General features: G+C 40.6%; 2 protein-coding genes across 6 annotated transcripts in view; one reads left to right on the top strand and one right to left on the bottom strand.

Moving 5' to 3' along the window:
* OSTF1 (osteoclast stimulating factor 1) overlaps positions 1-3,135 on the bottom strand; it is a 19,485-nt gene extending 16,350 nt beyond the window's left edge. Inside the window, exon 1 of the mRNA XM_048073497.2 lies at positions 2,987-3,135. Within this exon, the coding sequence (XP_047929454.1) occupies positions 2,987-3,023 (37 nt within the window). The 5' untranslated portion in view covers positions 3,024-3,135. The remainder of the gene's footprint in view (positions 1-2,986) is intronic.
* On the top strand, positions 2,996-13,083 carry NMRK1 (nicotinamide riboside kinase 1). Of its 5 annotated transcripts, none has more exons than XM_066988853.1 (9): positions 2,996-3,128; positions 5,405-5,461; positions 5,903-5,993; positions 6,599-6,647; positions 8,064-8,235; positions 8,314-8,385; positions 9,406-9,512; positions 10,518-10,607; positions 11,760-13,083. In XM_066988853.1, exons 1-9 carry the CDS (start codon positions 3,022-3,024, stop codon positions 11,807-11,809), a joined length of 795 nt encoding a protein of 264 aa, XP_066844954.1. In that variant the 5' UTR covers positions 2,996-3,021; the 3' UTR covers positions 11,810-13,083. The 5 variants fall into 5 exon arrangements, with proteins under 5 accessions (XP_066844954.1, XP_047929451.1, XP_013049500.1 ...); XM_048073494.1 differs by lacking the exon at positions 2,996-3,128 and adding an exon at positions 3,203-3,310; XM_013194046.3 differs by lacking the exon at positions 2,996-3,128 and adding an exon at positions 3,244-3,473.

The raw sequence follows: 13,083 nt of genomic DNA, 5'->3' as shown, positions 1-13,083 counted from the left end.
TTAAAGGCAGTGAGCCGTTCTGTTACATATGTTTCCTTCTGCCTCCCTTCCTCTCAATTGGAATCATTTTAAATTGTAATTTCCTTGGGACAAAGACCTGTCTTTCTCTGTAAAATGTAAGTATTACGTGGACTCTATGCCAGGATCAACAAATCTTACCTTAACTGGAGAATAAGAAAGTAAGAAAGGTTTCTTTAAAATATTAATATAACATTTTCAGGTCCCGAAAAGCTGTTGCTGCACAAAGTGTAAGGCTCTAGTCCAAAAAGTGTAATCACAGAACACTGTTTAAGGAAAAAAACTAGCAGAAGTCAATACATCTTGTCAGGTTCAAAGGATTTATTAAGTTAATTCTGTTTACAAAAGTTACATCAGACACAGAATGTTTAAGAGGTTAATGAACTCTAAAAAGAATAATGTAGTTTGAGACATCAATAGAGCTTTTGAAAGATGGAGGAGAAACCCTACCCTTGCGTAGTGCTGACCTAGAAGAAAGCTTCAACTATTCTCAGCTCCCACTCCACTCTTTTGTATCTCCAGTGGCAAGTCTAAATAGAAAAACAGGCCTGAAAACAAGAATGGTACAAAAAGCCTCAGCAGAAAAGCAAAGTGAGGAGATAGCTTCTTTGAAAGCTAGATGTTTTAAAGGAAAAAGTCGCAAAACAATAAAAATTAGAAGCTTCCTAAAGCCACTAAAAACAACCACAGCCCCTTACTCAAAGGTTAACCACAGTCACCAAAATACTAGCTCATGAGCTGACAAATGTATCAGACAACTGACTAAAATCTATTGATGACAAAGCCCCTCTTCACAGAGAAATCCAACGCACTGTTCATGCAGCAGGATTATTAGAAGCGAAGAGTATTTTATCAGATAAAAATCTCTCATGTACAGAAAAAAACACATTTAATGCTGTAATTAGTATTCTTCCCTTAGCACGTCCTGTTTTGCACATTTTCAAAGCACTGTCTGGCCTTCCAGCTGTAATCTCCAACAGCCCTGTGATGAACACTCTCACTGTTTTAGAAATGAGTATTTCACTACATGTACTTCTCTACCACTGGCTGCATCTCCTTCCATCTCTGTCTAGTTTGCAGTGGTTTTTTTTTGTTTTGTTTTTTTTTTAAACATTTCTTAGAGGACCGCAGCAGCCGAAGTCTTGTTTTCTATCTGTCTTGAATCGTAGCCATTCAGTGGCAAGGCAAGCAGGCTTGCTGTCCTCTGAGACAAGCTACAGACCAGGTTACAGTCTGGATACCTAATAATAATGAAGAAAAATTAACACAGCCTGATCAAATACACTGACATTCCACCATCTGCAGCCTAGAAGTTGGGAACAGATGTATCAGTTTGTAGCAAAAGCTACAGGAATTGTTTCAGGACATGCAGACCCTATATTTATGTCTTTAAGTTGCTACATTTTCATGCCTTTTACCCCAAGAGATCCAATGACAGTATTAAAAATGTAACTGGTATTATACACAGAGCAAACCCAGATATACAAAATATTTTGGAGTAAACTAGAAGACAGTCTCTTCCTGCCTTGGAATTAAATTAACACAATAGCTTCTGTAAGACTTTCTCTTTTCAAAAAGAAGACGTTTTTCAAAAAGACTTTCATTAATCGACGCTGAGAACGACTACTAAGAAAGTCTTATTCTCTTCCTCTTTCTTCTTCTGCCATTTATTTCTACCCATTTCCTTTTGCTGTGTCAAGCAATCATGTGGTAAACCAGATCAGCAAGTTCATTATAATGTAAGAATAACCTAACAAAAAAGTGTTCTGTAGTGTTGGAGCACCAATCCAGCTTGCCCTGTCACTAAACAGAATGGAAAAGGGATGTTGGAGGTGCAGAGAACCTCTCCTTTTGATGGCAGCCTGCATTTTATCAGATCAATCTTACCACAAAACTGCATCCCAGCAAACTCGTGAAGAATGCCCAACATTAGACATAAAACACCAGAGTTAGTGTTGTAGCTCTGGGAGGTTAAATAGTTTATTTCCTTAAATTCCTTAAGAATCTTAACTTTAACCCATCTTTCTGCAAATTGACAAACTGAGTTACCCACTCTAGACGATTTTTTTCTTTGTACATATCTGGCTGTTAAAATAACACCACACCCTTTCAGAAGCCCACAGATTTCCTCATACAGGTTTTCAATGGCAGACCACAAGGGCCATACTTCTATTACTGCCTTATTTTCCCTATGGGTAAGTTCAGTTTTGAAAGATGCTTAGCAGATTAAAGGGCAGAGGAAATTCTTCCGAGGGTGGAACTCCACATTCAGAGAGCTTTAACAGATTTTGCTTCTGCAGGTAGGTACGTAACAATGGATTAAGAGTTCTAAACCAGTTTTGCACTTCCTTTAAACAAATTCAAAACTTACAAGTTGTTAAAATATTTGGTCAGGTTGAGCACTGAGGTATTTTTGGAAAGCACTAAGATGTATTAAGAAGAAAAAGAAAGGTAAACCTAATGACTTGAATTTTGGCAGACGAATGTACGTTGACCTACAGGAAGATATCTTTACCCTGAGGTTTAAAACTACGCCACTTCTAATAACTTTTTCAACACGTTTTTAGGAAAAAAAAAATATGTATTTTTTGTGAGGTTGTGGAAACCAACTCTTCACGAAAGGCGCCTGAAAGGGGCTCGGGACAAGAACTCCGCCTCAGCGCGCTGGCAGGGTGTAAGGGCGGGCGGCAGGGCGCCGGAGGCTCCCCGGAAGGCTGCTCCCCTGCCTCGGCCGCGGGGCGAGCCCCGCACCGCCTCCGCCACGGCTTCCCGGCCAGCGGGGGCCTGACGGGGCCTTCTCGAAGCTTCCCCGGCGCGGCCACGCCGCCACCCCCGCGGCGCCCAGCCGAGGAAGAGGAAGGCAGCGGGCGGGCGGCACGGCCCCGCGCCCCCTCGGCGGGGCTCTGTCAGCCGGCACCCGGCTGCTCTGCGGGGCGGCGGGCGGGCCGCCGGGACCCTCGCTGCTTACCTGGCTTGGCCGGTTTCGGCGGCGGCGGCTTGGACATGGCTGCGGCCGGCGGGGCGAGCCCTGTCCGGGCTCCCGGCGGCGGCGGGGACGAGGAAGGGGAGAACGGGGAACAGAAGGAGGAAGGAGGGAGGGAGGCGCAGAGGTAGGGATGGGCGTGTGCAGCGACGGTGCCGTGCGCAGCGCCCCCTAGCGGCGGCCGCGTGGTGCCGTGCGCAGCCAACCCCTGCGCGCCGAGGCCCCGCCCGTCCTCGCTCTCCCCCCCCCTCGCCCCGGTGGCGGTTGGCGGTGGTCGGAGCGCGGGCGAGTGCCGGCGGCAGGCGTGAGGTGCGGGGTGCCCCGTCCCCGGCGCGTGATGGGGGCTCAGTGCCCCGCGGGCCGGTTGCTGCCGTGCGGAAGCCCCGCGGGCGGGGCGGTTCGCGCTGGCCGCTCTGCCGGTGTCCGTAGGCGGCGGTTAACGTGTGGTGCTACGCCCGGGCGCCGGCGTGTGGTGAGCTGCGTGAGCCCTTCGGCAGCTCCGCGAAACGGGCGTGCGGGTTCGGTGCCCGGTCTGTGGTGGCCGAGGGGAAGCGCGGTGTGGCCGCTGGTGCCGGAGCGCCGTCACCGCGTGCCGTTAAAAACAGGGCGAGGGCAACGGCTTGGGGGAGCTGGAGTGAATCTGCGCTCTGCTTAAAGGTGCTGAGGCGAGGTGGGTGGGCTAGCGTAGGAGTTCCGCGTTGCAACACTGGAGACGAACGTGCCTTCGTAATTTGGGCTACACGTTATTCTGGGGGAGGAAGAGCTGACCATTTTTTTGTCATCATGGTGTTCCTTTCTCATGAGGTGGGATTAACTTTTGTGTAGACAGTGACGTAAATTTGGGTCCAAAGCTCGGCACCTGTGTCCAGATGTTAGTTTGTGGGTCAAAGGCTAATTCTCAACAGCACAAATCTTACTGATTTTCTTTAGTAGCATTGGGTTTTCATGGATCAAATTTTATCATATCCTGAGAACGGATAATCTGCTTACACTCTCTAAATAGATAGTCAATACCATAAACATATCATTGACCTTGAGAATTACTAGATTCTTAGAAAACCTTTGCACGCTGACTTGAAAAGCTTACCCAGTATGCAGCGTGATTGCAAAACTGTGTCTGTCATACTGGTGATGACTCTTGCACTAGTCAGTACATCCTCATTTTTTTTCTAACAGAGAGAACACACAAAGCAGCCATGCAAAGATCACAGTGCAGATCTGTGAAACAAATGCAAAAGGCTAAACTCTCAGATTCTGTGTATGTCTAAATCTTACTTTAACAGAAGTATTGTGTGGTTTTACTTTCATTTTGATGCCCTGTAATGGTCTTTTGTCTAGTATAGCACAGATAACTTGTTTGTCAGGGATGGTGTTACCTGCTCTGTCCTATCCGATTTTAAGAGTGACTGAGAGGACAGAGCAGGTGAAAAATGGGGTGATTGCGTGTGGTTAAGCACTTAATGATTTGTGTGTGCTCTTGGAAAATAGTGTTTGACAAATGCTTGACAAAGTCTGTAGACTAGTGCTACTTCCAAGAGAAACACCTGTTCTGGAAGAAAGTTCTGGGTTAAGAGTTAGGGAAAGACAGGATTGTGTCTTTTGGCAGCTCTGACACAGGAAGGTGTTCAGTCAGCCCTTGCTACCTGTCCTTCTGCAACACGATAGCTTTGCAGCTAATTGGATGGTAAACTAGAAGGAGTTCATTCAGCTGAAAACTAACATTCATCCTTTCCCTCCCCTTTTGCAGAACTGTTTTTCAGATGGAGTAGTTTTCCACTGCAGTGCACCTTGGGCTCTGCAAACACCTGTTCCAGAAGAAAGGTTTTTGAAAAAGTTAGGGGAAGATAGAATTGTGTCTTTTGGCAGCTAACAGCTGACAGCCAGAGCCGTAGGATAGGTTTCTTGGCAGCAATAGGGGCGTAGGTGGACAAATGCGGCCTGTTTTGTAGTTTCAGTCTTTGATCTTGAATCCAGATTGTTCTGTGGTGGAGCAGATGAGGAAAACTTATGTGATCAGTGCTGTTAACTATGACGAGGGAGTGGTGAGTTCTTACACTGCCAAGACCAAGATTTGTAAGAGTCTTTGGACATATTCTGTTATGATCCGTAAAGAATTTTTGAAACATCTTTCTTTCCTCAGCACATGCCACCAGGTTCTTTTCTAAGTTTTTTGTTTGTTTGTTTTGCCACCGCAGCATCCATTTATGTGGTCCTTTGGATAGAGTTAATGTTTGAGCTAGTGATTGTGCTTTTCTTCAAGGTACTTCTGTGGTAATCAATATTGGTAGAAATTAGTCTCTTAAAGTTCACCTCAAATTATTAAAATACTGCCAAAGGTAAAATGCACTGAAGTCTATGATACCTATAAATTAAGAGTTTTAACTGGGTTGCTATTTTTGACAGTGGAAAGGAAGAATTGATGAGAAAAGCTATGAAAATACTGGTTGTTGGCCTCGGAGGGTAAGTATTAGCGAATTAAATTTCCTGTACAGCTCAAGACTAGTCTTCCTTGCAGAATGAATTGCGGTATAATTTCTATTTCTGAATAGATAACTTGTGAAAATAGATTGCAAATATATCATATTATTGTATTTTTTATTGTGTATAACTCTTAAGAAATTTTTCCCGTCTCTGTTGGAGATCTCAGGTATCACCTCTCTCTAATTTCTTTGTTATCTTTGCTGGATTTACTGTCTGGATGGTAGCTGGATTTACTGTCTGGAAGCTGTTAGAACCTCATAGAAAATTTCAAGGGAATATTTAATGTGAATAAACTTTATGGGAGCGGGGGCAGTGTCGTTGTGGTTTACTCTATTTATATATGTATGTGTGTATAGGTGTGTATGTGTTTAAAAGACAGATTATATCTTGATGCAGTTTCTACTGTGTTTTCTAAATCAGAGTAACAAATGGAGGAAAAACAACACTGGCAGAAAAGCTTAAGGAGATGCTTCCCAACTGTGATATAATCTCTCAGGATGACTTCTTTAAGGTAACAGTATGGATGAAAAGACCTATTAGATAAAAGTGGGCTTGAGTAGATTTTAACATCATTTGTACTATTCCCAGTTCAGCTATTGATGGACTGTTAAAATTGACACTGCTTAAAATAATAACTGCAAGAAAGAGAAATAAAACCAGAACTGGGGTAACTGAACTTTCAGTGGCCAAAACCACTGAGTATACTTGGGAAAAAGAAATTGACTGTATTTTTGATACTCTTTCAAAGTAAGGAATGGGTGTACCTTGGATGCGTTTTTTGCAGATACTTTATGCTAATGGAGTTTATAACATTGTTGTGTTTACCCTACATCCATGTGGTAATATGTAGTTAATTATTTCCCAAATCAAAAAAGAAAAAAATAAACATTTTGTATTAATATCAGAGTTGTTAAAGAGGTTGAACATGTTCTGATTTCTGAAGGGTAAAGTTCTATTGAACTTAAGAGCTATGTTTTGGAGAATCTGTTGTTCTAGATCAAATACAGTGTTTGTATGACATCAAAATCGTTGTATATGGCATTTTAATTTTGAACACAAATTTTATCAATTAGGATACAAAGCACCATTGAAAATACTGATTTTTCTTCTTTTCAGCCAGAGTCTGAAGTAGAAACAGATGAGCGTGGATTTAAGCTGTATGATGGTCAGTAACTTTGAAGCATTGTTTCTGAACATTTTACTGCAACTCCATTGTGCTGAGCTTCAACACTTTGTTCCCCTCCATCCTCTGAACCCATCCCTTCAGAGAAAGGCTGTAAATAAATGATTCTTTCAGAGTGATCCTTACCTCAGTTTCTCTCAGCTCACTGAGATAAGAATAGAAAACTAGATGAATTAGCAAATTGCTGAAGCTAGTGCTTGTCTTACCCTTTCCTCTTTTTAATTTTTTCTCAAGTTGCACCACCTGGTGCAGTAGCAAATGCTTCTGTTCAGTTGAAAGTCTCTTTACTTACAGCACTGGCATAAGCTAAGCCTCATCACTTTCTATGTAATGATGGATTTTTTTCACTGTGATCTCATTGGATATCTTCACCATTGAGTCTCTTGCATTGTTATATTCTAAAGAAGTTAAGCTTGGGTCTGATCTCATGTCAGATCTTACATTGAGACCAAATGTTTCCAACTTCATAGGTAATGCTGGCTCAGTGTGCCAATTCAGCGGTGTGAACTTCTAGATCCAGATCTACTTTATGCCAGTAATTTGGTTCAGGTCATATCTAGTTATGAACAGTTGATTATTAGCTACTCTATTTTGATACTCTATGATCACAAAATATATTGTTCTAAACATTGGCCAGAAACTTAATTTATGTCTGAAAACTGACTTTCATAGTTAATGCAGTCTCTGACCCATCTTCTAGGCTAAATGAAACTGGAATCTGAAACCGGAGGGATAAGTTGGACATTCTGGTTCATTCTGGGCTTAATGCTGCGCTTAAATATTCCTTTAAAATGTATTTGCTCTTACCTTATGCAAAGTCTGCCTTCTGTTCAGTACTTACCTGATATGTTCTTTCATCTCTACACAAAAACAGGTGCTACACTGTGCTGTTTTGCTTTGTATGCCATCCTCCTTTCAAACCAATCCATCCCTCCCAACCATCCAAATACGTGAAACCCAATGAAAACCCAAACCAAAAAAATATTTGAGCCCCCTCCCTTGGCCTATTTCAGTGACAGTTGACTGAAAGGTGGAGGTATTCGTTTTTTTTACAAGTTCTCTAGAATAAGAGAGCAGTCCCTGGAATTTCTTCCATGGAGAAAAAGGCTGTGAGGGAATTCACACACTTTTTGGTGTCACGGGATTCAGAGGGACCACACCAACCAGATATACTCCAATCCTAGGAAAAGCTTCTGTTTTAGGGTATCATCTGTTGCCAACACAGAACTGCCTACATGTGTGAGAGAGACTATGGAGGGGTAATACTGTTCCCTCTCATTTAGACTTATATGTAGATTATTTGTTTTTTACTGATTTAGGTTTATGGGCACTTGAGGGTTCTTTAAATTTTTTAATTCTTTGTTTTTAAGAGGTGCCTAACTTTTTCTTTTCATCTAGTACTTGATGCTCTCTATATGGATGAAATGGTGAAAAGTATTCACAATTGGATGAACAGCCGTACATGCTCAGCTGTTGTGACTGAAGAACCACAGAATACACGTGACAGTGTTAAAAATACAGAAGATGTTTATATTTTGATTGTTGAAGGCTTTCTGCTGTATAATTATGAGTAAGCAGTAGTATGTAAACTGGTATGTTAAGAACTGCCCTAAAAAGGAAGGGGGAACTAAATATATTTTTTTCTTAGGCCACTTAATGAACTCTGGAATAGAAGATATTTTTTGACGCTTCCTTATGAAGAGTGCAAAAGGAGAAGGAGGTAAGATTATTCAATTATTGCTCACAGAGGGTCATTGTATCCTATAACCTGGAGTGGTTTGTTTTTACCAGCTTGTGCTTGCCAGATGTAAGCTTAACAGTTTGCAGATCACAGAGAACATGTTAGCTGTTTTCTGTGATTCCCAGGCAAGATGCTGTGGGTATTTATCAAATATTAACAAATGTGGTCTTTTTTTGTTTGTTTGTTTGTATTTTAAAGCACTGAGATCACTGAGATATTAAAATGTTAAGTGTCTTACAAATTCCGAAACGGAATTTGGCATCCAGATAAATTATTTAGATTACTGACTGCATATTGGAGTTAAAATTTCTCTTAAAATGAGAAAAAAAAAATAATAAAGTAGTCTTATCCTTGGGTGAAAATAGCTACATGATTAATGTTAAAGTAACAATATTTATGCATGGTTTTATTGTATAATTCATTTAAAAGTATATGATGTATTAGTTACACTGTGTATTTGATTTAGGTTATTGAGCCAGTGTCTGACTTGGCTCCAGATTTGCAGTGCTATTGTGTGCTTGGAGCAATACATGTGCATGAAGTCTGAAACTGCTGTCTGAGTAAAGCAATCCTGCGTTCAGCTGACTTTAGTTGACTCCACTTTAGGTTCTTGACTAAACTTGCCTTTAAAGGAGTTAGTGTCCGATTTTTTAGCCATTTAAAACTTGAAAGTCTATATACCCAAAAAAAAGGGAAAAAAAAAAGTAATTTATTTTGGTAACATTTTCAATGCAGCTTAATTTATATATAATGTCTTCTTCAATTAAAACTCCTTTTCTGTTTAGATAGTATAATTTGATTGGCAGAAATAAGTAAGTTAGCAAGAGTTCTTATCACAGATTATATTATTACAACAAAAAACCCTCCTTTGCTCCAGCAGTTATGCAACCTCCTTGCCTATATGTATTTTGGATACATGCTCTTATTAAACCAGCTAACATTGGGTGTTGTGTGGGAAATGCAAAACTTGCATGGGAATGCAAATATATTTCTGTGTAGCACCAGAGTCTATCAGCCAGCAGATACACCGGGGTACTTTGATGGACACGTGTGGCCTATGTATCTGAAATACAAAAATGAATTGGAAGAACACGCAAGTAACATTGGTATGGTATCCTTAATTTTAAACTTATAAAATTATAAAGTGTGGCGCTTGTCTGTTTTGTTTGTTTGTTTTTTTTTGTTTGCTTGTGTGTTTTTTATAAGAGACAACATTTTCTTCAAATGTTAGTGTGGCACTTGCACACAGTAGGTTTTGCCCTTTCTGTTGGTTTATATTTTAAGTCTTTACAGTTTTGTTTTATTATTTTTAATTATTTTTAAATAATGAAAATTATGAGGTTAAAAAGTAGAAATTTTTTGATCATCAGTTAAGTCCATTTAACAAGCTAGTTTGCATGTTCATGTGTGCATAAACGTCTGTGGCTAAACAGGAAACTTCTGAGACAATAGCTGATGCCCTGGCTGAATTCTTCAAAATTAAAATCCTGGCTGAAGTCCCATTAAAAGATGCAGGCTACTTCACAGATGCTTTTGTACATACCACAGTCACTAGCTTTGCATGGGGAATGTCAAAGCCTAGCTTGCTGGTATGGTGGTACTGTGAGTTTGTGTGACACTGACACTTCTACAGCTCTTGGGAGTGCCTGCTTCTGGAGTGGGTCGCAGAGGAAAGAAACATCAGGTGGCTTTTCATGAGCATGCAGACTAGGGCACTGCTGTTTACTGTGCAGTGAGGGGGAGAACTACAATGCTCTTTCTTGACTTCCTCAAACCCTGACGTTGAGGAAGAATCTGAGATCTTGCCTTGCATAGGAACCTCTCTGCTGAATTATTCGATTGCTATACTGTCCTAATGTTATTACTGCTACTCTTTTGGAGATTTTTTTACCATAAATATTTGTAAACTAATTCCTAACTATGATACTTTTCCATTATGTTATTTTTTAACATTCATATTCAATTTGGGAAAGAAAGAAAGGGAGGAACGGCTCTTGCTTCCTATTTTTTTCATCTCTTCTGATTGCATTCATAGGAATACTGAAAATGTTACCAACTGCTACTGTAGATAACTGGCACAGAACTCATGAAAACTTTTTCTTTCTTCTTAGTTTATTTGGATGGAACTAAACCCCAAGAAGAGCTTTTATCCTGTGTGTATAGTGATATAATACAGGAGTTAAAAAAGCTGAGGGAAGGAAGTAAGTGATTTTATTGGAAATTGGATATGCTTATAGAATTCCAAGTTAACAAGAAGCTTATTACTTTGTATGGAAACACTGCAAGGATTGTACAGATCTATATCTGACTATATTTTCATAATGCAAGGTGCTGCATCTGGGTCGGGGCAATCCTGGACATGAGTACAGACTGGAGGAAGAGCAGCCCTGCAGAGAAGGACTTAGGGGTTTTTGTGGGCGAAAAGCTCAACATGAGGCAGTAGTGTGCACTTGCAGCCCAGAAAGCCAGCCAAATCCTGGGATGCATCAAAAGTGGCCAGCAGGTGGAGGGAGGTGATTGTGCCCCTCTGCTCTGCCCTTGTGAGGCCCCACCTGGAGTGCTGCATCCAGGGCTGGGGCCCCCAGCACAAGAAGGATGTGGGGCTGTTAGAGCGGGTCCAGAGGAGGGCCATGAAGTTGATCAGAGGGCTGGAGCACCTCTCCTATGAAGAAAGGCTGAGAGAGCTGAGAGAGCTGGGGATGTTCAGCCTGGAAAAGAGAAGGCTCCAGGGAGACCTCACTGAGGCCTTTTAGTACTTAAATGGGGCTTATAAAAAAAGATGGAGAGAGACTTTTACATGGGCAAGGTAGTGATGGGACAAGGGGGATTCGTTTTAAACTAAAAGAGGAGAAATTTAGATTAGATGTTAGGAGGAAATTCTTCACTCAGAGGGTGGTGAGGCACTGGCACAGGTTACCCAGAGAAGCTGTGGATGCCCCATCCCTGGAGGTGTTCGAGGCCTGGCTGGATGGGGCTTTGGGCAGCCTGCTCTGGTGGGTGGCATCCGTGTCAACACGAGGGTTAGAACTAGATGATCTTTAAGGTCCCTTCCAGCCCAAGCCATTCTAGGATTATGTGATACATATACATATGTTCCTATGTCTTTATGTATATTTGCCTGTTACTCTGCGTCATAATGAGGTATAGCTTTAAGCGCATTGTTGGGTTCTCTTGAATAATAGGTGAACCCACTGCTATCTGCTGGTAGAGTAAAAAAAAAAAAAAAAAGGTGAGGCAAAACATCAGTGTAAGCAGACACGTTGTGGTAGTGGTAGGTTCGAATATACAGTGATGTCACATGCAAACAGAGAAATGACACCGCAAGTTAAACGTGTACTTTATTTTTGTTTCAGATCAGCAAGTCTCATGGCATGATAATGTAGAAGGCCTGGGTTCTGTCTGATATGGATTTAAAACCCCAGGAATGGTGCTTGGCAAGCCAACCAACTGAGCAGATGTCCACACTTAAAGCCCATAACGATAGTTCATGCAACGCAAGTGGATTTGTAGCAAGTATTAGCTCTGTAAGCCTCAGATACTGAGTTAACTATCAACAATGCATTATTCCTTAGGATTCCTTTCATCAGTCATGCCTTGGCTGATCTTTATATGTGATTGAATTTGTGTATTTTCAATAATATAAACACTTTTGTATACAGAACTAAACTATAAAGATGCAGTTCTGTAGGATTAGTAAGATGATCTGAAAATGGATGAATGCAATTTGAAATGTTCGTATAGTACTTGGGAATGATGATTAAATATTAGAGGTAATCACTGATAAACATGGTTAGAGGAACTAGCTGTAAGCTGTGGCAATGCTAACTTTAAGATTGTGTAAGCTGTTACTCTGCTCATTCAGTAGCCGAATCTGTTACTGAATGCATTGTAACTGAGCTTAGATTTCCTCAATACCCGTGTGGTGTTTCTCAGGTAATTTCTATGTTACGTGTTTGGACCAGTTGAGAATGTATTATTTTAAAAAGAAAGATTGTTAGGAAAATGTGGGGGACTAACATCTCAGAATAGATACGCATCACTAACAAGTTAAATTACATATATCATAGAAAGATCGTGGATTAGAATGGTGAAAAGTACAAGATAATAAATCCATGCTTCGGGGAGGAGGAAGTAAGAAATATTTCTTACTAATATTCAGAACTCAGGATGAAGTTATGTATGTAATTATATATTACGTATACAATGAAAGCGTTCAGAAAGCAGGCATACTAAATGTATGTTAAAATTTTGTTACAGAATCTGTATATATATATCAAGATAAACTAGGAGACTAGCAGGTTTAATTGTCTTCAGTTGCTGGATAAGTAACGTATTAACCCGTACTTTTCGTATATGATCTCTTAAATTTTATTTAAGAATAAATAAAAACTAAAATTAAAAAAAAGCCTTTATTATTAAAAAATAATTTATTTTTAATTAAAAAAGCCAGAATAAAAATCCAGCTGCAGAAGTGAAAAGCAAAGAATGGACTGTATTACTTACACTTCAACTGAACTGATCATGGTGATTGAAATGTATTGCTTTATTAATAGTCCCAAAACTGTAAATAAGAAAAAGGCCTTAAACAGATCAGAGCAGTTAAATCTGTGTTCAAGATGAAGTACTTCTAAATGCTGTTTTGTATTGTTATTTTGCAATAAAAAAACCTTCAGATTA

Source organism: Anser cygnoides, chromosome Z, assembly GCF_040182565.1.
Source record: "Anser cygnoides isolate HZ-2024a breed goose chromosome Z, Taihu_goose_T2T_genome, whole genome shotgun sequence".
Lineage (NCBI taxonomy): Eukaryota > Metazoa > Chordata > Aves > Anseriformes > Anatidae > Anser > Anser cygnoides.
Note: the sequence above shows the minus strand (reverse complement) of the source record. Positions and strands in the feature narration are given on the sequence as shown.